The following is a 25,935-nucleotide window of genomic DNA, read 5'->3' on the forward strand; positions in this document are numbered from 1 at the left end:
ACTGGCCAGTAATGCTTTCGGGAATAATCTAGCCATTTCCATTCAAGTCACCCCGATTTCCCTTGTGGCAGGATGATGGTTTTGCTGAGTCACTGCAGTTGGCAACGTTACCAGTCCTCTAAAACACTTAAGGAAACCCATCCACCTTGCATTTCCAGTTTGCAATGATTAAACATTCACTAAAACTATTCTGTTATTCTTTTAGACCCCATTTGGTAAAACGACAGAAGAGGTCCTTATTTGACCATTATCTGTAAGTTTACTTTTAGTTGTTTGATATACCCACTGATACGTTGAATAGACTTGTGTTTATGCTGTGCTAGAACGTTTTTTATGCCAGTTCTCACCAGTTTACACAGATCCTGTGCTTAGAGGTTATATAGAGGCCCACTACTTTCATGTATCGTCCAATTCACTATGCCACAGTATATAACCATATTCATTAGGAAGGAATATGCTGCTGTGCAGACTAAACACTGCAGGCTGCTTTCTAAACATAGTCAACTGACTTTTTTGTTAATTTTATTTGTATAAAGCAAACAACTAAATATTCAGAAAGTCTGGTGCAGAATTTGTGAAATCTCATGGGAATGAGTAACCACGAGCATTTAGGATGGGGGAGTTTAGTGTTATTTGTTAAAGCATCTAACAAAGAAATATCAGCAATGAGTCACATTAATTTTTTGTGGTGTTGCATAGTCAAGTTAGCTGTACATTAATCACAATTGTCTGTGGCATATATTACAAGAACACATCCTTGACCTCTTCCTGGGCTCCCCACTGTTTCAAACCTCCTGTGTTTGCAAAGTATATAAAGCTGTTGCTATAGAAACTGTTCCCTGAATAGCTGTAACCATGGAAACATTTTTTTTCCAAGAGGAAATGAAAAAGGATGTGGCACATTTTCACTTTTTTGCAAGCACTTCTTTAACATGAACTCTTGAATGATGAAAGCCAGATTTTAGAGAGAATTTTATGAATGTATATAATTTCTGAGTATCCTTTAAACAATCGAAGTTATATATTTACCTTCCAGGCATTAGAAGGTTTTCAGATATATTACTATATTATTTAGATAACAAATAGGGACATTTTTATGGTTTTACATATATGAGTAGATTGCAGAATAAAAGTGTTGATCATCAGTGTTTCATTTCATCAGGACCAGCATAATTGATGTCTCTATTTTCCCTCAATTTGTTTTTCTCCTCACACCTGCTGGGACAAAATATATCTTCTTGCTCACTCTATTAAATTGTTGGCAGCTGGAAGCTTCCGAGCACATGGGAACGATTTGAACCATTTGTGACCAGACTTTCAGTGAGGGGAAACTAAGCTATCTGGACCTTTCTGCTTGTCTTTCATCTCTGTGACTTATCCTTCCTGACTGCTTGTTAGTCCAAACAAAGGAGCATGATATAACATGTCAAATAGAGGAAAGCAGCCTACAGACAGTTTCAGTTCTCCCTTGTGAGGTTACAAGCCCTGCAATTCTTTTGGGATCTATTATTTTTAAAAATCTGGACAATAAATGTAATTCCAATGTTTAATCAATTCTTCTATTACATCACACTACCTTTTATTTAGTGTTCTCATTCAAATCCCTTCAGACAGTAAATTGAAACATATTTTTAAGAAAAAAAACTTTATTAGTGATTTATAAACCAAACACATTACAACTGTTGCCATATAGGTAAAATAAAAAGTCAGAAAATAAATGGATTGAATAAAATTCACTATTCCACTATCACAGTTGATGAGAGGGTGTACAAAAATGATTCACAACAAATCTCTGCTGATCCATTAGGACAGCACATTGCCACCAGTTAACCACCATACATTTGGAAACAATGACAGCATGAATACTCACTAAATACAGGCATACACTAACATATACTATTTTTTTGTTTCTTTTATTTATTTTTTTTTCTTTTAACACATTTTTTCTTTCTTTTTTCTTTTTATAAGAGTGAAAGGGAAGGGATAGCTCTTCATAAGATCATACATATTTCAGTTACAATAATACAGTGCTAGTTAGATCGTCATGTCAAAGACAGTTTTTTTTCTTGCTTAACATGTCTCAAAAGCAAATCAGTTGTTGGTAAAATAAAACATGATAAACTTGCGCTGAAAGGTATCACACTATAGCATTTACAAATATCTAAAGAGGTTTAGTGGATGCCATACAACATCTGTGGAGCGTGAAGACTGTATTACATAGATGTTTGGCAGAGACAGCAGTACATACAAGTATCTCCTGTGTGAGCAATGAAGAAAAATGATAATACAAAATAATAAAATCATAACCATCTATCTATCTATATATATATATATTTCTCTATATAGTATGTGTATCCTTGGAGCAGTACATGCAGCAGCCACTTAATGGAGTGACGTCATACTGAGCCGCAAAACTCTGGGGACGTGGCAACAAGTTACAGGCAAAGGGAGGGAACCAACAGAAGCAGGCCTTGAGGCATGTGTGCCCCTTTTACAAAACCTCTTGAGAGAAGGTCGGTGGGATATAGCTGTGGGATAGCATCCTTAGATGCCCATATTTTTTCGTAAGTTTCAGTTCCTAATGTGTAGACGATCTCTGAAAAAGCCTGTGGAACATTATAGCTTAAATAGAAGCTAATAATGTGACTCGAGTCCCCAAACAAACGTGTTGGAAGAATCTTTCTATGTACGAGGAGGGGAAGGGTCAGGCCACAGCCCACACCAATCTCCTCACCTTATTCAAGTCCTCCTCAATCCCTGTAATCGGGCTCATCCTACCTGGTCCCCTCCCATTAGTGGCTCCAAACAGGGAATTAACCACATACTTTAGTATTCACAAGTTAAAAGCACTGAACCGTTTTGTACTTGAGAAGCATCTGACAAGGCTTCAGGGCCCAGAACCCTGACTGGGCCTCCCTCGGCCTCATCCACATTACTCCATGCTGTTCTCAGCACACCACAATGTTCAGAGCAGGCCATTCTCAAGACTGATCCTGAGCGGGGATGGGGGTCAGATCAGTGTCCAGGGATAAATGGAGATGGGCATGTAAAGGATGAAGCAGTTAAAGCATGTTATAATGAATCTCTTTAAAGAAAACATTAAAAATAAGATAGTTTGGAAACCTTATTGTTACATCATGAGGCAATAAGAAGAATGGGCAAGTGGTGAAAGAAATAGTGTGAAGAGAAGGTGGCTCATGGTAGCTTGGAGCAGAACAGAAGGGTAAGCATTTGTAAACTCAAGGTAATAGATAAGGATTGGTTGCTACCAAACATTCAAAGCAGAAAGCATCGGGCTTTTGCTGCAGCAGGGTAAGAAGAGAAGGTGATATCAAAATCTCTCCTAATATTCTTCAAGGCTTCATCAGAGTCCACTGACTAATGGCGAGTCGAAAGCCAGCTCAGCTGCATTTTCCTCGCGGTGATCATGAGAAAAATGTGAGATATCTTTTCATTTTTTATTTTTACAGTGGTCTCTGCACTCTTCAGTGGGGGTTCTAGCAGTAGATGAAGCTTTTTGTGTCCTTCCAATGTAGTGAGCAAATACAGATTGCAAATGATGCTGCCTTCATCCCGAGAGAGTTGATGTTTGCATCTTAGTGGAAGCTGTGTGGGACAAAGAGCATGAAGTGTCTAGTTCAGAATACATTTCTTTTTGCAACTTGATTCTCTGTCCTTGTTTTATTTTCTCCTTCATTTTAGGCCTCAAATGCTTTCTGTGTCCACTTCGCCATGGTTAAAAAGTTTGTGTTTGCATGTTTGAATGTGTAAGCATGCATGTGTTCATGTTTTTTATTGAGCTTTCAAGGAATACTGTCAGTAATCACCAGTGGAATCTGCAGCAGTGTCATATTAGCCTTTGTTACAATGACTCTTGCCTGTGCTATTTACAAGTAGCGTGTCCAGCTCCAGACTGCATACATCAATGTCAGTCTTCTTCATGTTTCTTCTTTTCCTTGGCTGGCACAGCATTTTGTTGTTCTTGTACAAAGTATTTGTCTCCTTGACGAGAGAGGGGTTTACATGTCATAACTAGGGATGGGATAAGACAGAGGTGCCAACAAGTCCAGTGGGTCAAAGGACAAAAATTTAAGACAAGGGCAAAGAGAGATCATTCTTTTCTTAAAACGGGGACATAAGTTAACTTAGGCTGTATAGGCACAATTGGGGCTTGGATAAAAATCAATCATTCTATTGGATACTGTATAATTTGTTATTTTAAAAAAAGGCAAGATTGTTATTTACCTCAGTAAAGAATGGGAGGTAAAGCATATTCTTGTAAGGCCAGGAACCCCTTTGAAATGTTATTGACGATATTAAGCGTGAATGAAATCGGTGAATAAATATTTTATTTTTGTCCATGGACTTTGGTTGGTACCTCTGTTTTAGCAACACCCTTTCTTGTTTGCCATTTATCCTTTCTTCTGCTTTACTCATCATCATCCTTTCCCTTATCCTTCTTGTCTTTCTTCTCCTTCTTTTTCTTCTTTTTCTTCTTGGCTTCTTCTTTCTTTCCAAACGTGATGAAATCGCTCTTGTCATCCTCTCCTCCCTGATTCTGTCTGATAGATATTATGGCAGGTGAGCCAGGGATGATGAATGCTTCTGGGGGAACCTCACCAGGCTTCAGGTGCTGTGGTGGTGCACCGGGGCCACCAGGGCCATAGCGGAAGTGCCAGCTGTTGCTGTCTACACCAGCACCCATTGGAGGTGAAACTTCTCCTCCTTCACCATCTGAAACAAATGTAGACATTGACAGAGAGTTATTATTTTCTTTCTGTTAATCTCTTAAAACTGATACGGTTACAATTATTACAAGCTAAGTGTGAATACATTATTTGCAGATGTTGCAAAATTTTACTCTTGTTCATTAAGTGCATCAGCATTTACGCCGTATTCTTTGGATTACAGCTATATTGTGATGCATATCTCTAATTACATACGATTGTTCTTTTTAGTAAGAAACAATTGTTTTTCCAACAGAAATGAGGACTCAAATGTAGGACTTGGACTTGAGTTTCACTTAAGTCACATGCCCAGTAACTTGAGACTCATCTTCACCTTGCAATTTCCGACTTGTGATCAAACTTTTATTTCTTTAGTTTTTAATATGATCTCTACATCTGATCTCCTACCTACTGTTTGTGTTGTATGCAATCATTTTCTCAAAAGTAACAATGATATAATGTCACACACAAGTGTCAACATGTGCAATTAATTAAATCAATAAAAGCAATAAATAAAAGGGCAGAATACTGCAATTTGAATGGTATAAAAATCCAGGATGCTGGATCCACTACATCCATCTTAAACCTTTATGGGGCAAGTGAACATTTCTGATCACTTTGTTTTCTTTCATATTCAGTGTGAAACTATTTTTTTTTTTTGTTAATGTAACAAAATAATGGAGGTCTTGGTACATACCAGAAGGACAATTTTAGGTTCAAATTTCTCATTTCAAGGTATTTTACTGAGTGCCCTATTTAGGGTTAAAACATACCTGTAGGTTAATGTTAGCATCTATGCTAGCAATGAGCTTAGAGCCACAGTGAATGTTGATTTGTAACTATTTTTGTACTTTTTTACTCAAATAATATATAATCCTTCTGATTGGTCACTGAATGTGTTCAGAAGAAGGAGATATTTACTGAACAGTTTATATAAACTGTGTCGTGATGTTGTTAAACTGTGACCAAACCAAACTGGGATCACATTTACTTTAAACAGTATGGTTTCACTGGATCTGTTGGAAAAGTACAGCTGTTGCTGATTTAGGCATGTTAGAAAAGCTTATTGTACCTGTAAGTATTGGATCTAAATTGATAAGCATAAACACCATTAAAGAAGACATAAATGGCATCGTTCAAAATGGTGGCACACTTTCTCTATTGTGTTTGAGCATGTTAGTGTTCAGAATAAAATAAAATGAAACACAGTTGCTTTGGTTCACTCCTCACAGCAATGACCTACTTGCCACACTTGCCTTATACATATTCCCTTTACTTCTGACTCTTTTTCTGAGCTCTTACCAAAGGGGAGATTAACTGAACACGGCTCTAACCAACCAAAAGGAACAGTTTCTGGGAAAAAAAAGCTAGGCTTCATTCAATACCCACGGCAAAAGTACCAGCTTCCAAATGATCTTACTCTTTTATTATGAACCAAGCTTGATTTTATACACTGCCTTGTAATTTCAGCTTTTGCTTTTCAACCTAAATATAAATCTGGGCATAATAGGTCATATTAGTGTGGCAGTACAATAACTAGTAACCAGTAGTAACCATTAACTGAGCAGCTGTGAGGTACTTTCCTGATCTTAGCATTTGTTCTGTTTTTTTCCTCCAAATTTCAGAGGACAAAGTGCATAGTTATGGGTCTAAATGGCCTTGACCCCACTGCTGAAATCTTTGAGTTACTTTGGATGCTAAACTCACCATCACTTTGCACATTAAACTTGTCACAAGAGCACCATCTGAAAAGATTGTCCACCTTCGTCCCTCTCTATCTTTCCCCCATTTATCACATCCTGCTTGGACTATTGTATTAGCATCCTCTACCACTAACCGGTCCCTGGGGGAATTGGGCCTTTTCTGTTGCCGACCCTTTTGGAACTGTCTCGATACAGCCGAGAGATACCACCTGTTTATCCCTGCTTTAATCACATGAACAAATTTTATTTCATCCTTATTTGTGTTGTTTATTTGTTTTCATTTACTGATGTCATTTTAGTCTATATTTGTATATTTGCTTCTCTTGTTCTTTTTTTTTAGTCTTTTCCCAGAAGAGAATTAATTATCTGACTCCTGAGGCATACAATTCTGTATTTTGCAAAAATATAGTACAGTAAAGAAGCACAAAAACACTGGATGAGAACATAGAATACTGTAAAGCTGACAGTGATTCGCTCTGAAATGTCTACTCTCTTGCTTCTAAGACACTTGCTTTTTAAATGTGGGAACTTGATGAGAAAACTGTGCTTATGTGCAAACTTGCTTTAAAAAGACAAAACAACTTGATCATCAGTGATGAGTCATGCTGAGTACAGACACAAGGAAAGCAGTAAAGCAGGATAGTAACATGCATAAAAAATACATGATAATTTGTTTCAAGTTTTATACATGATACCATGTGCCATGTCCTTTTGTCAAGACATTACGTATGTTCCTTCACTGTGATAACAAAATCACTTCTTCTAACATTACACCACTTTTTAATTTGTTGATAGCAGTTGCAGAACAAAAAAAACTATTTTTTTCCTCTCTCCGTTCCTCTTGCACAGGCATCTTTTCATTTTTTTTATGTTGCCCATGCTTAATTTTGTCTCCCTTCATTTCCTCTGACCTTTTCTCTAATGTAGTGTGAAAACACAATGCGTCAACACCCAACCCTCCCAATTATTAATCAGTCTTAATCATGTCTATCAAAGTTCATGGCAACTATAAAATAAATATGTATGTATTGTAGCATTTATGTTATTGAATATTAAACAACCATCAACAATAGCCATTAGAGACATTAGAGACACTGATGGATATCTGTTTTATAGGTATGCCTACAGCCTCTAACCATTAAACCTGGAGTGTTTTAACCCTGCTCTCTTATGTATATGATGCTAAAGTAATACAAACACTTTAATTAGAAACAATGAATTGCAGGTTGTAATGTTTTTCTTTATGCTCACTTGCATTTAATCTTGGGTGTCCTCAGACCAGTTTCATTGGTTTGTAAAATGCCCCTGCATTTATCTTGTGCCTCCAGAGGTTTTCACTGTCATATAAATTACCCAAGCTCTATTTTTCCATGTCCACTTTTTTCATCTACTTGTCTTATTCTATCATCAGCCATTTGGGCAGAAGCACAGTGCACTGCAGTGCAGTGTTACGTAACGAGCAGAGGAAGAGGTGCTAGGAAAAGCAAGAATGCAGATAATGCAGAAACACAGTGCTCATCATGAAGTGGTATATTCAAAATCCTGTCATGATGTGATTTTACAGACTCCACCACCCTAAAGTGGAGCCACACGTTTTCTAACATAGCACCTGTGCCATCTGCATGTGAACATTCTGATGCAAATAAAATGGGATACCGCTCTAAACTCAAGAATCCAATTTTTATTTCTGTCTCCATGTTTTCACTCTGATGGTTTTAAACAAACAAACAAAAAAAAACAGACGGCATGCCTACATTACTGAATGTTCACAAATCTGCTTGAAGTTATGAGAAGAAACATTAAGTCTAAAAATACAAACCTGATGGCTGACAGTATACGACAGTATATTACACATACATTTTTCTGTATACAAATTATATGTGTGCATTCCTTTTTATGTTTTATGCCAGACTGAGCACCTTGCTTCCTGCTACCAGATAAAGCATGTGGCAGATGGCAGATGAAAGCAGTACCTTGTGGAAGCATTTAAGTTATCACCATGAATGTTTTAATATGTGCATCTGTACATGCAGATTAAATCAGTATATACAGTTGCTGTGCCAAAGTTTAGAAAAGAAAAAGTGAGAGACTAGTGATTAATACTCAAGAGAAATAATGAGAACTGGCAAAATATTTAAAGACAATGACAATGCAAGATAAAAGTGACTGAAGAACACAAAATAGCTAAGTTAACAATAGGAAACAGATGGGTGGAGGCAAAAAAGTGGAAAAGATTCTTCTGTTTTGTCTTTAAAGTATTTTCCACATTAATTTAGTTTATATTTACCACTGAGTAATTTTTTTGCTCACAATGCTCAAAGGGTATATGCTGCACTTAAGTACTATTAACTAACTAATCAAAAGTGCCTTTTCACTGTGTTTCTCTGGTAGATGTTTCAGTTAGACTGATGAGATAAGCTCTTGGATGACAGAGACAACTGGAAACCTGCATCCACCTCTGCAGTACACCACCGCCCCTGTGAATGTAGGTCACTCTCCTACCATTACTCACTCCTCAGTTATTTTTCTCCCTTCACAACTCTTACCAACTCTCTTTTTAAAGCATGCATCTTGCTTATTAAAATCACAAACTCCTACTCAATTTAATCTTTTGCACTTGTGCATTTCACCTTCCTTTGTCCTTCGTCTAATGATGGTTTTGTTTTCAATTTCTCACAGTTCCTCTCCATCATTATCTTTTGTGCAACACCATATGTTTGCACCCCCTACATAAGATCCCCCTTTCCCTTGTGTCCTCCCTCTAGTGTTAATATCAGGGGCCATGAATGGTTGCCATGGTAACAACATCCTCCAGTGAAGCAGTAGGACATTGGCAGGAGTCATGGTGACAGTGCTTATGCTGATGGAGAATAATGCTAGAAGCCTCCACTCCCTCCCTCTCTGTTGAATCCAACCACTCTCCCCTAGCAACAGCAGCCTCATATAACCTCCCCTTTCCTTTGGTGATTTTTGTTTCAGTCACTCGTTCTTATTTAGTCACTGTCATTTCATTGCACTCTACTGCTTATTCAGTATTGGTTATTGTGTCAATTTATGGATCTTGCCTTGGAAGTCATCAAGCTCTCTTTCCTTTATTATTCCCTTTTTCTTTAAATGTAAGCAGGTCTCAGTAAATCCCTATAGATACCTTTTACTAAGTGACAATCTAACATAGAGGCACATAGAGGGTAAAACAAAAGCATAGGGAACAGATAGGAAGAGTGATTTAGATGCCATGCAGAATTCTGATCTCACTAAAGTGTGTCTGTTAATCTGGGCGTGGGCTGTGCGCCATCTGTCCCAGCAGGAGGAACACACGAATCAGGCAGACAAAACACACACTCAGAATAATAGCTGGAGACACACAACTCCCCAGATTCTAAATTGGAGGGGAAGAAATAGGGACATTGTCAGCTGTCTGTGTCTGAAAATGAAGACATAGCTTCCTGCAAGTACTGCACCCATGCTGAAATAATTTTTAAATGAAATCCACCTCAAGACCAGATTCCTAATTTTGTTATAGTGTAGCCTGTGATGCATGGTGGTCTGGCAGGTCACATTCAATTAATCACTGTTTTTCTCATTTATAAGATGTTACAAACAGAATAAACTTGCATGTCAGAGCAAAAACTATTTTCTTGTCCAACAGTACCTTGACTCTAGAAAAAAACATGATTATACTATCTGATACTCTTATTTGTGAATCTTTCCTTGTTAACTTCTAAAAATGGACCTGGGTTGATGTAGCCCTTGGCTAATATGTCTTTTCTTAATGTGGCCAACAGTGAGATAAAGAGGAGATGGTCAGTCCCTAGGCAAAGCAGAGTTAGTACATGCAGAGTGTATTGCCTCGAACAGCCACAGCTTAATGAGACTGCCTGAAATCCTCACAAGCTAATCTTACTGCAACTGACCCACCCTAAGGATGTCACTGTTTGTTTTTTTCTCTCATTCTTTTTATTTTGTTCATGTATCCTTCTCTCCATCCCATCCTGTTTTGAAGTGCCTGCAGGCTGTAAGTCGCCAAGGCAAGAAATCGATGGCAGAGCGGAGGAGACAGTGTGTACGTGAGTGTGGATGGGAAAAGATAGCAACTGTGTGGGTAGTTTGTCTGCCTGCCTAGCCCAGTACATTCTGTCCAACAGGGACAAAAGGCAATGGCAGCTTTATTTTCTTTATCAAACCTTCTCACTCAAACAGCTTAAATTAATTGGTTTTAATGCCTATTTGTTTATCTAATTTTCTCAATTGTCTGAATTATTTCAGTTTTCTGTGCCCGATCATTGTGTTTTTTTCCTTCAACTCTCTTGTCAGTATGAAACAAAGCTGACATCTTCTCTAACAGGGAGTTCATATTTATTATGCAGTCCATTTTTGGTTATAAATCATAGTTAGTGAGTGGATATGGCATCAGATGTGTACAGCACATTACTTGTAAAATGTAACCTGTAAATAGGTGTCAAATTAAAAGAAATTTGATACATGGTATCTTAGTAAGGTGTGTAGCTGTAACATGTTGTCATAACAGCTGCATTGCATATCTGAATTGATTCTACACATCTCTAGAAATCTGCAGAGGTGATTTACCATTCCTCTAAAACACAATCGTTCTTATAGTATTTTAGCTTTGAGTGTAGAAGGCTCTGTGGATGAGGGCATTAAAAGTCTTGAACCACCCGATTGTCAACCTTACCCTTTGGAACGAAAAATGTATCACATTATCTTTTATATCTGTTTGATGGCCATTTTGCATCATTTACATAGTTCAGTTCTAGGTGTAACCTCGCTAATTCCCTTTTTCTTCCTATAAACCACACAAGTAGTGGTGCCTACATGTAGATTCACCTACAATACCCCTCCCCTCCTTTTTTTTGAGAACCTTTGCTCCCCCCTTATTTCAGTCAGATTATAACTAAATTTGTTGATTGCTTTACTGCTCTCTTTTGATTCCATCGGGAAAGCTCGGGTGGGAGATTTGAACTGTGAAGTGCCTGAGGACCTCTGGAAAGGTACTGTTTCAGATTCATCGCTGCTCGATTCGCTCCTGCCTCAGGTTGATCCAGCACAAAGTTCTACACAGACTGCACTATTTTAAAGCAAAGCTGAACAAAATCTTTCCAATGATGTCCACTAACTGTGATAGTTGCCACAGCCTTCCACAGCATAAGGCTCACTGGCACATTTATTTTGGCTGTGTCCCTCATTTTACAGCTTCTGGTCTGATATCTTGAAATGTTTTTCATATGCATATAATACAGATATTCAGCCCGACAGCAACCTGACCATCTTTGGATGCTCTTTACAGACTCAAGGCTTCCACAACACATACGAACAGCTCTGCAGTCTGGAATGGTAAAGGCTAAAAAGCTCATTCTTCTGAATTGGAAGTCCTCCACTCCACCCTCCTTTTAACATTGGCTCACAGAAATCCTATATCTCATTCAGTTGGACCAGCTGTGCTTCTGCAAAACTGACTCTCAGAGCAGATTTGAGGCTGTCTGGAGAACTTTTGTTTGGCTTGTTTGGCGCATCACAACCTGTGCTGTGATCTTGATCAACAAGGCCTCTAGTCAGGAGGGTCTGGATCATAGCTATTCAAGAGTGTAATTCTACATTTGTATCAGATGTAAATATAATGTCCAACAACCTCACTTCCTTTTCATCTATATTTTTTCTTTCAATAGTATTTAACTTACTTTTACTGATTGACTTTGTAGTTCATTTATTGACTTATTTTCTCTTTTTTTCTGTTGTGGTTACTGTTCATTCAGTTGTGAAAACTTGAAAATAAAATATTATAAAAGAGAATTAGACCACCTTTTATACAAACAATTAACCCAATCACCTTTTTTTTTTTCAAGGCACAGAGAGAATCAAACCATGACAGAAAAAAAACAAAACAGCCAGGTGCCAAAGGTACCATAGATACCAAACCACCATTCTCCACAAGTGAAATTATTCCGGTATATTCTTGAACATGATGTAATGCAATGAACCACACAACACTAACTACATTCTTTGAATATAAACTTTAGCATAAAGATTAACAAAGATAACTGAACATGTTGAGTTTCTGTCAGAGTGGGTGGGGCTATTTTCAAAACTCAAAGTATCTGCAGCATAAAGCCTCACGAGGGATACATGCTCTGCAGATTTTTTTTTTTTTTTTTTTTTTTGTGATTAATGCTCTTTAAATTTAAGTTATGTGCTTACGCCCTGACTTTCGTTTACATTAAGCCAATGTCTTTTTAAATGGTAACTTTCTTTTTCTGTATTGTCAGTCTTCCTGCTACCAAAAGTAGAGATTTCTTTCTCAACCATAAAACAGAAGTCATTTCTTCTACTTGAAGTAGTGAGAAGTGGCAGGAATGGGTCTGAGGGATTTTGTAACAAGTATCTGTTGCTTCTGTTTTGTAGCTTGAAAAGCTCTTCAGGAATATTATTCATTAGTGCAAGAAAGCTTTAGTTGTTTTTGTAAACTGCATAATTTAGTGGACTTCTAACAAATCTTATTAACAAACTGTGAAAGGAAACGGGACAATATTATAGATGTGTGTTCTTTGTTTTCTCTGTAATCCCATGTAATGATACTTCTTATAGCATAGCATATGGTTGGAATAGCTTGACAGGGTCTTACCAGCAGCACTGGATGCAGTAGGCCAGTTCTGGACCAGGACACCCTGGGCTCCTTGCATGACCGAAGACTCTTCCATGTGTACTGAACTAAAATACAAACAACACAACATGATAAATGCCAAATATGTCTTTTATATAAGCAGTTTGTACAAATATGTGTGGTGTTCTGGTCATGACCTATGGTTTTACTTTTGGCATTTGGTGTAGTTTTTTGTGTTTTGGTCTCTTATTTTTTTGTTTTGCTTTCAACTGTCTTTACGTTTTCTGTTCTGTCACAATTCCTGTTTTATTCTAAAGTTTATTCCTTTGTAAATTCTGTCTGAGATCACAACCTACCCTGTTTTTGCAGTAGATTCTAGCTCCATATTACCTCCACCAAGGAGGTTTCATCCGGCGTTTATCTTTTGTATTCAAGTTAACCCAAAAAGTTAAGTATGGATTTTTATTAAACTTTTAGGGGTTGTTGGAAATGTGAAAAGAAAGAACTGTTTTAATTTTGATGGTAATCTGAATCATCATTTCGATCCAGGAACTTTTTAAAGGCCTTGGGGAGGTTTGCGCTCTCCGGGGGCTTTTCTAGTTACATGCTCCTTTAATGTCATTAATTCCTCAGTATACACCCACTGCCTGGTTTGCTTTATTCCTCAAAAGGTTCATCATTTGTTATGCTGGACCACGGTTACACTTCAGGTGTAACAGCTTGATCTGCATGGTAGTTCACATTGTAAATCAAAAGGAGATGCGTCAGAGTCCAGTGAGAACAATCTACAGCAGAGATCGTCAATCTTGGTCCTCAAGGGCCGGGTTCTTACAAGCTTTCCAAGCAACAGATCTGTGTATTTAGCAGACATGTGCAGAGCTTGTCTGAGTCTGAGTTAGTGTGTTGCGGGAGGGACTCTTGGAAAACCCACAGGACACCATCTCTTGAGGAGCAGGATTAAGGATCTCTGATCTACAGCCTGATGAAAATGGAATGTACATGGATGTGATGTTACACCCAGCACACTCTGAACATGATTTATTTTTTTTCCTCTTTATTCATATTGATAACATGGTCAAAAAAAAAAAAAAAAAAAAAGGGGGGGGGGGGGGGGGGGTATTTGAATCCCATTCCAACAATGTGTGCATTAGCATTAGTCAGTGTTAGTCATGATTGTTTCCAGTTGGTTCTTTTTCAGTGGACAATGGTTTGCAGTTTGTAAGTTAAGTTTTGCAAAATTCCTGCTTTTTCAGGATTTTTTTTTATGTTGTCAAACTTTATTTCTATATCTGTTTCCACTTCATAGTCCTGCCTTTGTAACCTTACTTCCCACATCTCATCATAGAATGTAACAGTTTGATTTAGCTGCACAACAGCTGGGGTCTATGAACATGACTTTGTTGTATCTCTATGGCATGATTTTATTTGTGACATGGTCATCCTAAATCACTCTCTTGCTCCCTCTATACATGAGAGGTTGGCAGTATGGGTTCCAATATCTAAGTTGTTTTTCATAAAAAAAAAAAAAAAAAAAAAAGTGTACATTGAAAAAAATAAAATATAAATTGAAAGAAACTGAAATCCATCACATGAGAAATTGAAAAAAAAAAAAAAAAAAATCATATGCCGTGTACATGCATATAAATGTATTTATATTATTTATATTTCTAGGAGTGGGAGCTCATTAAAAACTAATCTATTTAATTGCAGGCTTTTAAATTAATCAATCTTGATTAATCACATAACAATATTTGCCCCAAAAAACAACATGTTTTCTTTAATTTAAATGTGCATTCGTGGATAACTAAATAGAATAATATACACAGACATTAATATTGTGTACTTAAGTTCTATTATTGTCTGGCACTTAACTTCAAAAGAGTAATAAATAGAAAATATCCCCGGCCAATCTTAATTATATAATATACTTTAATAGCTCTAGATGTTGTCTAATTAAGAGTCTAGAACAAGTTACAAGACGTTTACCTTTTAAAATTTTTTCATCCACAATCTTGATTATTAGACATTAATATCTGTCAGTAAACTAGGGATGGGTCGATGTCAGCTTCTAGTCATGCAGCAGAGGTGAGGACTTGCTACTCCGACTGAAGCTAGAATGTTCTTTCACGGTACTCACCAAAGGTCTTGAAAATCACGAGAAGACTGTCACAAAACTTGTTCATACTGGCTTTTTCTTTAAATGCACCACACTGAGAGGTCTGAAAAATCGCTAAATGCTAAATTAGAACCAGAAATCCACCGTGTGCATCGGTGTAATCAGTGTACTAGGAAAATGTGCAGTGACAAACGTTCCGCGATTAAATGTGTTTATTTTATTTTTTAACGTGTTATTTTTCCTGTAAGTATTGAAGCTACATTTTTCTGACACTGTTTAAATTATGGATTATAGATGGCCCTTCTTATGTTTTGATAAGAACCCTGCCCCTCTACTGAAAAAGGGGGGGAAAATCATGTTCTCTGTAAACAGTTGCATCAGAAATCCCATTACAAATCAAATCTCTCCTTTCATAATTTTTCTAATTCTTCAAAATAAAATATTAAATTTTAAGGCCAGTCCAGTTTATTAAAAAGAAAAAAGACTTCAGAGATTTAAAGACTCTCAAGGCTCTCTTCATTGACCAGTTTATCGTAAACTTTAAATAAATTTGATCATTGAGAGATATTTATATTTATATTTACACATATTGACACATACACACACACACACATGTGTGAGCGTGTGTTTGTAAGGAGGCCATTTTAAATGCTGGTGGGCACCAGCATTATCAGCACACTGATTAAATATTCATGGAAATACTCAGTGATGAAGCACTTTTCAGCCTGCATGTCTTTCTTTATCATTTTTCATCTCATCCTGTCTTACTCTCTGTAATCATAAACATTTTAATGATTTTTTTTTTTTTTTGTGTACTTTTGGTTATCTGTAATCCTACAAAACCTTGCAAACACATCTTAGTAAATTTCCAACAAAAGAAAATGTTGATCATTTCATGAGAGATTAAAAGAAATCGAATTGGTCACATTTATTATCTCCGGCAAGGATGTTTTGTTTTTTACCGGGGTTTATCTGTTTGTTTGTTTGTTTGTGTCCAAGATAACCAAATATGTTATGGACATATTTTCATTAAATTATTAGGATTTGTTGTAAATGTGAAAAGGAAGAACTGATTTATTTTTGGTGGTGATCACCGTTTGGATCCAGGAATTTTTTAAAAGATTCCTTAACATTGGGCTTGGCGGAGGTTTATGCTCTTCGGGTCCTTTTCTTGTGTTAGAATGGTTTACACAAGCACATTAACTCCTATTAATCTCAGCAGTAATTATGAAGGACTGTGTAACATTAATAGCTGACGATATGCTGATTATAATCTGATAAAGACATCAAAGGGTATCAATGAAAATGTAAGTATTTGTCTGAATACAAACTATGTTTAAGTATTGGAAAACCTTGTAAATTACATTACATACTTTACTTTTTTTGCTCCAAGATAAATGTAACACACACTCCAGTACTGCTGAAACACTTATAGTCATAAAGACAAACAGTTTTCAGTAGATATTACTTATTTTAAGAATTAGTTACATTTTGTAAAACACTGTTACAAAAAAGAATGTTGTTTTAATATATATATATATATTTTTACAGATGAAAACCAGTGTGGAATTCTAAATAGAATAAATAACAAGGCAAAGAGGGAGACACACCAGTTGCATTAAACCTTGTAGGATTTGTAATTATTGTGCAATCTTATTAGAATAACCCTTGATTTGGTCGCACTGCAGGAACTACCCCTGTGTCTTCTAAGTAATCTAACGGTGGTGTAATCATGCAGTAGTTTCCATGTTCCTGATAGGCTATCCTTCCATCTGATGACCTGCCCTTCATACATTATTGGCCACCTTTCTGCTTACACTTCCCTCCTGTTAGTTTTCCATCTGTCTTTGAGAACCATTTCCAAGTGCCTTTCCTTGCTGTCATTTTTCAAATTTATGTGTGTCCTTAGTTAGTTATTCTAGTTAGAAATAAAATAAAAAAAGGACCAAATGATATGAAGAGCATTTGATATTTTTGACAATTTACTTTTAAATTGATTAATATTTGAGTGAACTGGACAATCTCAAAATCTATCTACACCATTCTTTTCATAAAGTTGTTGGGAATATGAAAAAAGACTTGATAAGGAAATTATCAAATTGGCTCCTACACTTGGATTAAAGAACTTTAGCCAGAGATAACATTTTTTTTTTCCCTGTTACTTTACATTACTTTCATTACTTTCATACTATTCAATCTATTTTACACAATAACTAAATGATACACTGTGGAAATTTCCTTTGGCTACTGATATAACTGTCAGAATCAACTTTGTATTTGTGTTGTGGTAAAGTTGAAAAAAAAAAAGATGTGACACTCACCTCTGCATTACTCCTCCTGCTCTCAGGGAGGCGGAGTATCTCCAATCCGAATTAGGGGCCTTGGGCTGGAAGAGAAAATGAGAGGAACTGAGTCTTAAGTACAAGGGAAAGCCAATACCAACTCATTAATTAGTCATGTTGAAAACGGCTTGAGCATGTCTGCTAAGGACACACAAAATAGCACACAAACTCAACACCACACACATAATCACTGCAGTGACAATTTACCCCTCTTGATGAAAAGAAATCTGTGATGTATCAAAAATTCAAGGTGGAATAATCTCCTCCACACCTTCTTCCTATAGCCCCATTCTTTAGTGTGTGACTTTGAAAATAAAAACAACTTCAAAACTTTTACTTGCATGTTGAAACTTCTGTGACCCTATGACACAACTCTGACCCAGAAGATCTTAATTTACCCAAGCTGTAAGACTTCTGCTTGTGGCGAAGTATGTGATCACAAGAGTGATCCCCTCATTAATTTTATCCTTGTAAATTATAACCCCTTTTCCTGTGCTATTGAGTTTCCCAGTTTATTGTCCTCATGATGATCAAAACCTTGAGTTTCAATGGTACATAGCTTGGCTGAGTCATTATGACACATCTCAGCCTGGTAACTTCACAGAAGGCAGTCACATTTTACCGTTGATCCAGCGTCCTCTGCCATCTAAGTTCAGTGAGGGTCAGAGGTAGAAGAGGGATGAGGAATAGGAAATCAAAGATCAGATTAACTCTCTCAATGTCAAAGCAAGACAGCTCAGCAGCCAAAGAACAAAAAGAGACAGCTCACCACCAAAACCACTGTTTGTATGTATTGTATGCCATTTGTTTACCACATTTTAGCTTTCTAATAAATCATAATGATAAAACATAATATTAGTGGGTCAAGGTCACCCCTAAGATCATACTTGTTTTGAAGGACATTTAACCTAACTATATGATGAAATGCATTTCTTAAATCCTAACCTTCACAGGCCTAAACTAACCTAAGGACACTTTTCCTGCCTGGCCATGCAGTTCCTAGTACTCGTTTGCGATCTCATTTCCTTTCAAAACTGATGGATGTTGACATGCTTCTGAAGCTGCATTGACATATGAGTCTGCAGTGGACATATATCATTCTTGAAATCCAATATGATCTAAATGAAAGAAGCCTGGAATTTGTCCTGGAGTCATATAAAGACAAGGAAATGTCTGCAGCATCTATTCAAACAGAGGGCGAAACATGATTATCTGAAGACAGTCACTCATCAAAAAGAAATCAGTGGGTTGATAAATAGTTAAGAGGAAAGGACACTATGTTAGTGTGGTATAAAAACACTGTTGAACAAAAGCTTTTTAATACCCTTTGCACAAAACAGAAATAAACACCCTATTCAAAATTAAACAGATTGTGCACAAATGAGACTAAACAGCTTAGTTTGTTCTGTTGCAACATGGCAGTGGCCAAAGGGATACTTGTTTGTATGGTCTTCATGGGGGTAAATTAAATCACTGGCATGAGACCATGCCCATATTAAATGCCAGCATCTGGAACATAAGCATGTTCACAGTTTAATAAACACTGTGGAAGACAGAAAGCCAAAATTGAAATATTGCCATTTCACACAGGAATTTTAAGCAAAGGGTTAGTACAAAACTAACAAGTACAAAACAGAAATAAAGACTCAATTAAAGAGAAATTAATGCACTCTAATCATTTGAAGAAGAGAAACTAAACCAAGTGAGCAAGGGGATTCTACTGGGGTTTTAATTTTCTTGCCTAGAAGTATACAGCAAAAAGAGAAAAAAAAAGTATTTTGGTTCACCCAGCTCTTTTCTCGACCTTTCCTTTATTCTTGTCTCTTCCTGAGTGAGTGCTCCTGCATGGATACAGCGCTCACACCTCTGCCATCAACATTTGTCCAATCACCTTTTATCCCCCTTCTGATCTGCTTTTAGCAGCCAATCCACACAGTGCCGAGACACACATGACTGACATTTAATTACAAGGCAAGCACAAACATGACTGGCATTTAATGAGGAACAGGGCAGGTAAAAGCAGCATAATACCCTGAGTATTTCTCTGGTAATTTCCCTTCTCTGTCTTTTCTCCAAGCATTGACAAACCCACAGATGCTCTAGGAAGAGATAGTACTTAACAAATAAGTTTTGTCCTATTAATAATTTATATTCATTCGTCAACCTATTAATGTATCCTAAAATACAAAGCCATGCAACCATAAAGTGTGGGTGTAGTCGAAAAGAAAGTCAGACATGCCTCCTATATATATATATATATATATATATATATATATATATATATATATATATATATATATATATATTTTTTTTTTTTTTTTTTTTTTTTTTTTTTACACATTTTTAAACCAATTCCAATAACCTGGCTTTCTGTCCACTTCCACAGAAGTATTTGACCAAAAGTAGGAATTTGGTAGTGATAGTGGTGCTTCTTCTAGAAACGTTGCTATTTTCCAGATTCTATGTTGAAATGACCACCCAGTGCCATTTGAACCTGCTGGACCTTGTGTGTGATGGAATATTGTGGCACATAGCTCAACATAGATTCTTTTGTGGGGTCAAAAAGTGAGCAAGCAACTGTCAGTTCGTTCTCTGTATAAAATAGTAGACAGCAGAACAAGACATCAAATAGGAGAGATGGTTCTCACTGTTATATCTACATTGCATCTCAGCCCATTAAGCAAACCAAAGAACTTAACTACAAAAATTTTAGGGCAGAAAAAAACACTATGTGTCAAGCAACCAAATCATGTTGTGTCCACTAAAATGGGTACACAAATAAAAAAAAAAGCTAATTAGTCATGCAGAAACCAGATTACCAATTTTCTTTTTGACAGACCTGAAGCTATTATATAACCAGTAAAGGCAATGACAGACCTCAAGTGGCACTAAATTGATCTTAATAGAATCAAAGGAGGAAAAAAAAAATCCGGGGAGAGGTTTGAATGCAAGAAAAAATTAAAATTGACAACAAATGCTCATATGACACTTTTTCACAAGATAAACTCAAATATATTTTAAAAAGTACAAATCAAGGTTTCAATAATTCAATCATATATGCTAACTGAAAATTGTGCAAAACATCACCCTGTACAAAATAATAAAATAACATTTTTCCTTTCATTTCATATACTTTGTGTGAGTGTTTTTTTTTTTTTTTCAGTATAGCACAAAGACTAAACCAGACACACACCTGGATGGCAGTTGCATCTGGCATACTGAGACGGCGTACAAATATCTGACTTTGTCCACTGTGACTGGTGACGTAGCCCGAGCCCCAGGTGCCACTGTGTGGCCTGCCCGTGTTGTAAAACATAAAAGTGTCACTTCCTGATGTTGCAGTTAAGCATGTTTTGTAACAGTATGTTTTGGTCAAAGACCCATTACCCCGCACTTCAATATAATGCGGTTCCACTTTGAGGTCACGCCGCAGGGCCACATTACTGTTTGGCTGCCCTGCTCCACCTCCCCCACCGCCACCACTTGCAGCTCTTCCTCCACCACCGCTTGCTGATGCACCTTCTTCTGGTACACTTTTCTTGGATATACAACATGGAGAGCAGGAGCCAGGTTGGGTGCAGTAGGCGTGACAACGCACAATGGCCAGAACAAATACAGTGACCAGAAATACAAAGGTTGTGGCACACAGCGCAATGATCAGGTAGATAGTGACCGTTGAAAACATTAAAGGGCTGTCAGGTCGAATGATGCGCCTGGGGTCAGGAGTCAACTTTGGAGGCAGCTCCATCACTTGTACATGGATAGTAGCAGTAGAAGAGAGAGCTGGTAAGCCATTGTCATGCACCAGGATGGTCAGAACAAACGTGGTGGAGTTATCTTCTATCACTCGCCTGGTGGTGCGGATCTCACCTGTGTACTCATGCATCTTAAACAGGTCAATGTCTCCATCAGTGTGCTCCAGTGTATAAAGCAGCCAGGCATTTTGCCCTGCATCACCATCCCATGCTGTCACCTTGCAAACTAACACTCCTGCTTCCGCATTTTTCATTAGTGTCTCTGTTGTGCGGCTGCCATTGGCAGGTGGGTAGACAATCTTGGGTGGATGATCATTTTGATCCATAATGTAAACATACACAGTGGCCACACGGCTTAGGGGAGGTACACCATTGTCCTGGGCTTTCACCTGAAAATGAAACTCCTGCAGCTTTTCAAAGTCAAAGGCTCGCAAAGCATAGGCCTCACCTGTGTTAGGTTTGATGCTGACATAGCTAGCTACAGGGATACCATGGTTGTTGTCATTAAGGACAGTATAGGTAATGCGTGCGTTTTCTGCAGCATCAGCGTCTGTAGCCTTGACAACACAAAGAGGTGCCACAGGGGCATTGTTCTCTGTAATGTAAACAGTATATGAAGTCTGCTCAAAACGAGGTGGGTTATCATTGATGTCTGCAACATCTACTTTAAAGGTCATTTGAGATGACAGGGCTGGAGAGCCTCCATCCACAGCACTGACTGTGACATTATAGGATGAGATGGTTTCCCGGTCCAAGAAAGCAGACGTTACAATTGTGTAGTGGTTTCGGAAGGACTTGATCTTAAAAGGCAAATGGGGCATGATCTCCAGGGTTATTTGTTTATTTTGTCCAGAGTCACGATCATTGACACTGATCAATGCCACCACTGTATCAGCCCGGGCATCTTCACGAACAGGGCTGGAGAGTGAAGACAAAACAATTTCAGGAATGTTGTCATTAACGTCCAAAACTTCGACAACTACTTTGCAGTGCACTGCCACAGGGGCTGGACCCTTGTCCATTGCTTGAATATACATTTCATATGAGTTGGTTTCTTCATAGTCTATATTATTTTTCACCCTTATTTCTCCTGTGTTGGTTTCCAGTGAAAACATCTGTCTGACTCTTTCTGCTGTGTAACTGCTAAAAGAATAAAAAACCTCTCCATTTGAGCCCTCATCAGGGTCTGTTGCATTTAGCTTGATCACAAGTGTCCCTTTTGGGGAGTTTTCAGAAAGTTTTACTTTGTACACAGAGCTGTTAAATGCAGGCACATTGTCATTGGCATCAATGATATGGACATTGATTTTGGCTGTGCCAGTTCGCTGTGGAGTCCCTCCATCCATTGCTGTTAGGGTAAGCTGATGAGAAGGGGTCTTCTCGCGGTCAAAGGGCTTCTTGAGAACGAGTTCGATGTGCTTGTCACTGGAAAAAGACTTAATGGAGTCCAGAGTGAGGTGCTCGTTAGTACTCAGTCGGTACTGATTCACGGAGTTAGAGCCCTGATCTGCGTCTTGTGCTCCCTCAATGTGAAACCTCAATCCAGCGAGGGCGGACTCTGACACCTCAAGCTGATATTCATCTCGAGGGAACTGTGGCATGTTGTCGTTTACGTCCAAAATCTCCACCTCCACATTATGCATTTCCAATGGATTTTCTAACACCACCTCCAGATTGAGCGAACAGGTGCCACTGAATTCACAAACTGTCTCTCGGTCAATGCGGTCACTCACCACCAGTTTCCCGGTTTTATGATTTATGATGAAATATCTACGTCCACTGTCCGGTGTGATTCTGATGCGTCGGGTGGAAAGTTTCCTCAGATCCAGACCCAAATCATGGACAATGTCACCGACTACGGCCCCATTCTCTAGTTCCTCCGGAATGGAGTAACGGATTTTTGCATTTGTAAGGCCACTGAGCACGAATACAAACAAATACAAAGAAAAAGGCACATTTTCCTTTGCGCTGTAACAGTTCGTCATAGCCATCGCCGAAAGGCAGAATTTGCAGACGAGTTGGAGAAATCTTTCCGCCTTTTCAGCTTGCTGCGGGTCCCCGCCCGCCACATTAAAAACGGGGGAATAGTCCGTGCATAACTCCGACTATGTGCAAGATGAACTCCTCATCCTGTCAGATATGTGGGAGAAGGTAATGTCATCCGGTATATTCATGTTTTCCGTTGTGCTCTGGTTGATGTTATTAATATATCTCTCGACCAAGACTGACATCTTTTCTCAGATGCTGCTGCTATTGGTCTCTCTCTTTCTCTCAGCCTGTGATGTGGTGATGCTGTCTGTGGGCGAAAAGGGGAGGGTGAGCGACTCGCTCAAATGATGCTGGCTGCATTTCAGCACCTCCGTTCGAGGACCATCGAATAAAATTAAACTCCTCAAACACAGAAATCTCTTAAGTCTTATCAGCATATCACATCTATCGACAAATCTAGTTTTAATGTAGAACTGCAGGTGTCATCCGTACACTGATTTCGAGGAAATGATAACATTTTCCACATTTTTTTTTTTTTTTTTTCACAAGTGCCACCGCCCTTTTTATTGTGCTGTGGGAAACTGATTTATGAACCACCCTGTCGATTTGGCTTCCTCGCTGATGCCAACAATAACTTGGGAATGCATAAGCCAAACAGAAAAACAAATTAATGCAGAATCCATTTTCAAAAAAGCCTGCAAAATGAAGATATATTACCCATCTGTGAGGCAGCTTTTTTTAAACTGCATGATGCAATGTATGGTTTTCATCCGTCTCAAACCAGTTTGATACAATTTGAAGCTTTTCTTCTAACAAGGTAAACGGATTAACGAGACAGGGTCAAATACTTGAGTGAATCTGTTTAATCTTGTTTCTACTTGCCAGTACTGCGATTCGAGGGGCTTTTGTTGGTACTGGTCCTCTGTCATTACCTGCTAAACAGTGATAGCTGAGAATGCACAATTTCTTTTTGAATGTGAGTTATGCTATTGTTTACAGCCCCTTGCACCACATGTTCTTTATTCATACAACACCAAGCTTATGACACCACAAGGCTGTTCACTGACAATTGCTTTAATCAAGTCACACACAAAATGCTCCAGATGTGACCCCATTCCATAGCTGGAAAAACACCATGCTGGACTCTCCAGCAGACAGATAACAAACAATCTCGACAGTAAGCACATGCGATGCAGGCATATCGTGGCCTATATGTGACATATTCCTCTTAGCTGTTACTGTCATGTCCTTAATGAAATAATCGTATCCCCCAAATAATGACATCCACAACAACATAAATCAACGTACATCACTGAATACTGTGATGTTGTTTTTAAAATGTTATGCACATTTGCAGTGTTATCAGTGTAACCTCGTACAGGATACTCTCACAAATGCCAGCTTTGCCAGTTGGGGTATGATTTCTGATGAACAAAAAACAATGCATGTTACAAGAATCTGAGCCAATTAGTCACAATGTCACTGAAAGTCACTCTGTAGTGTTGTCTGCAGGACTTTTCTGACACAGAAACAACAACAAAAAAGACATAAAATCCAAGAAAAAATCCAGGATAAAATCCATCCAATCCAGAGAGAGAGATCTAAAGTTTCATAATTTAGAAATTGTAACTTTTATCTCCTAAACTTGATCAAGTGCATGCATGTATACAATACATAGTTTTCGTCACTGTTATTTTTTCCAACTAATTAGAAAGGATGAATGAATGCACTGGTGACGGAGGTGTATTCATAGCAAATTCTTTTAAATATGGTGCATAACTAGGCTATTTGTAGGATTGTCCATTAATAAGGTATTGAGAATATCTGCCTTGTTACAGAGTGAGTATAACATTGAAGATACTATCAGCCAGGTGAAATTAATTCTCCTGATTGTGTCTCCCTTTAATTACACATGGTCCAGATACATGTCTCAATCAATTCTGGCGTAAAAAGAAAACTGGATGAGACCTCACATATACCATTTACACATTCACATACAACAAAATGAACTGGGCACTTATAACAGAAACGAATGTAAAGGGAAATTTGTTTCTCTTAAAGTACAAAGATTGATCCAGATAAAGGTCATTAAGTGCCTTAATACACTATAAGAAAAGACAATTGCACAATATGTAGGATAACCAAACTTAAACTGTGTTGATGTGATTTACTGTCACTCTGAATAAGTTATGTGGTGTGAAAAAGTGGCTTTGTGAAACCTTGAATCCTCTTAGTTCATCATGACAACTGGGGCAAAAAGAGTGCCTACCACACATATTATCTTTTTGCTTTCTTGCTGCACTGCCACTCTCAACCCGCCTGACCTGCAAACAGCAATGCCAGTGCTTGGCATCCCAGGAGATGGGGCTGAGACAATGACTCACTTGGATGCTGCTGGAGGATAAGTTGACACAGACTGACTCTTCACACTCAGAAGCAACACAGACTAGGTGGCAAAATAGGGATTTGAAGAAGCAACCAAATGTTTAATGCTAAAATCCAACTTCATATACATAAAGCTACTTCACCAAAGAAGAGTGTCAGTTCATGTGAAATAATGGTTTATACAGGAACAGAGTTCATAAACAAAATGTTTTTTTTGTCTATATTTTTAGTGCTGCTGAAAATGTTTTAAGTTAGTATTAAGTTCCCCTTATCCATCATGTATTTCTGCCTGAGCAGCAAAG

The 25,935-nt window shown here is 37.8% G+C and overlaps 1 protein-coding gene across 3 annotated transcripts in view; it reads right to left on the reverse strand.

The window, feature by feature from the left end:
• Positions 1-1,689: 1,689 nt before the first annotated feature.
• Positions 1,690-25,935, reverse strand: part of LOC306763163 (protocadherin alpha-C2-like) — a gene marked incomplete at its 5' end in the record, with an annotated part of 198,701 nt that continues 174,455 nt past the window's right edge. For 2 of the 3 annotated variants that reach the window (XM_079249894.1, XM_079249893.1), the window contains 3 exons: positions 1,690-4,734; positions 13,068-13,153; positions 17,484-17,548. In XM_079249894.1, the coding sequence (XP_079106020.1) occupies positions 4,430-4,734; positions 13,068-13,153; positions 17,484-17,548 (456 nt within the window). In that variant the 3' untranslated portion in view covers positions 1,690-4,429. Of the gene's footprint in view, positions 4,735-13,067; positions 13,154-17,483; positions 17,549-20,697; positions 23,266-25,935 lie in introns of those variants that run through there. The other variant, XM_079249895.1, reaches the window with a different exon arrangement.

The sequence above is a fragment of the Telmatherina bonti genome (genome assembly GCF_933228915.1).
Source record: "Telmatherina bonti genome assembly, chromosome: 12".
Classification (NCBI taxonomy): Eukaryota; Metazoa; Chordata; class Actinopteri; order Atheriniformes; family Telmatherinidae; genus Telmatherina; species Telmatherina bonti.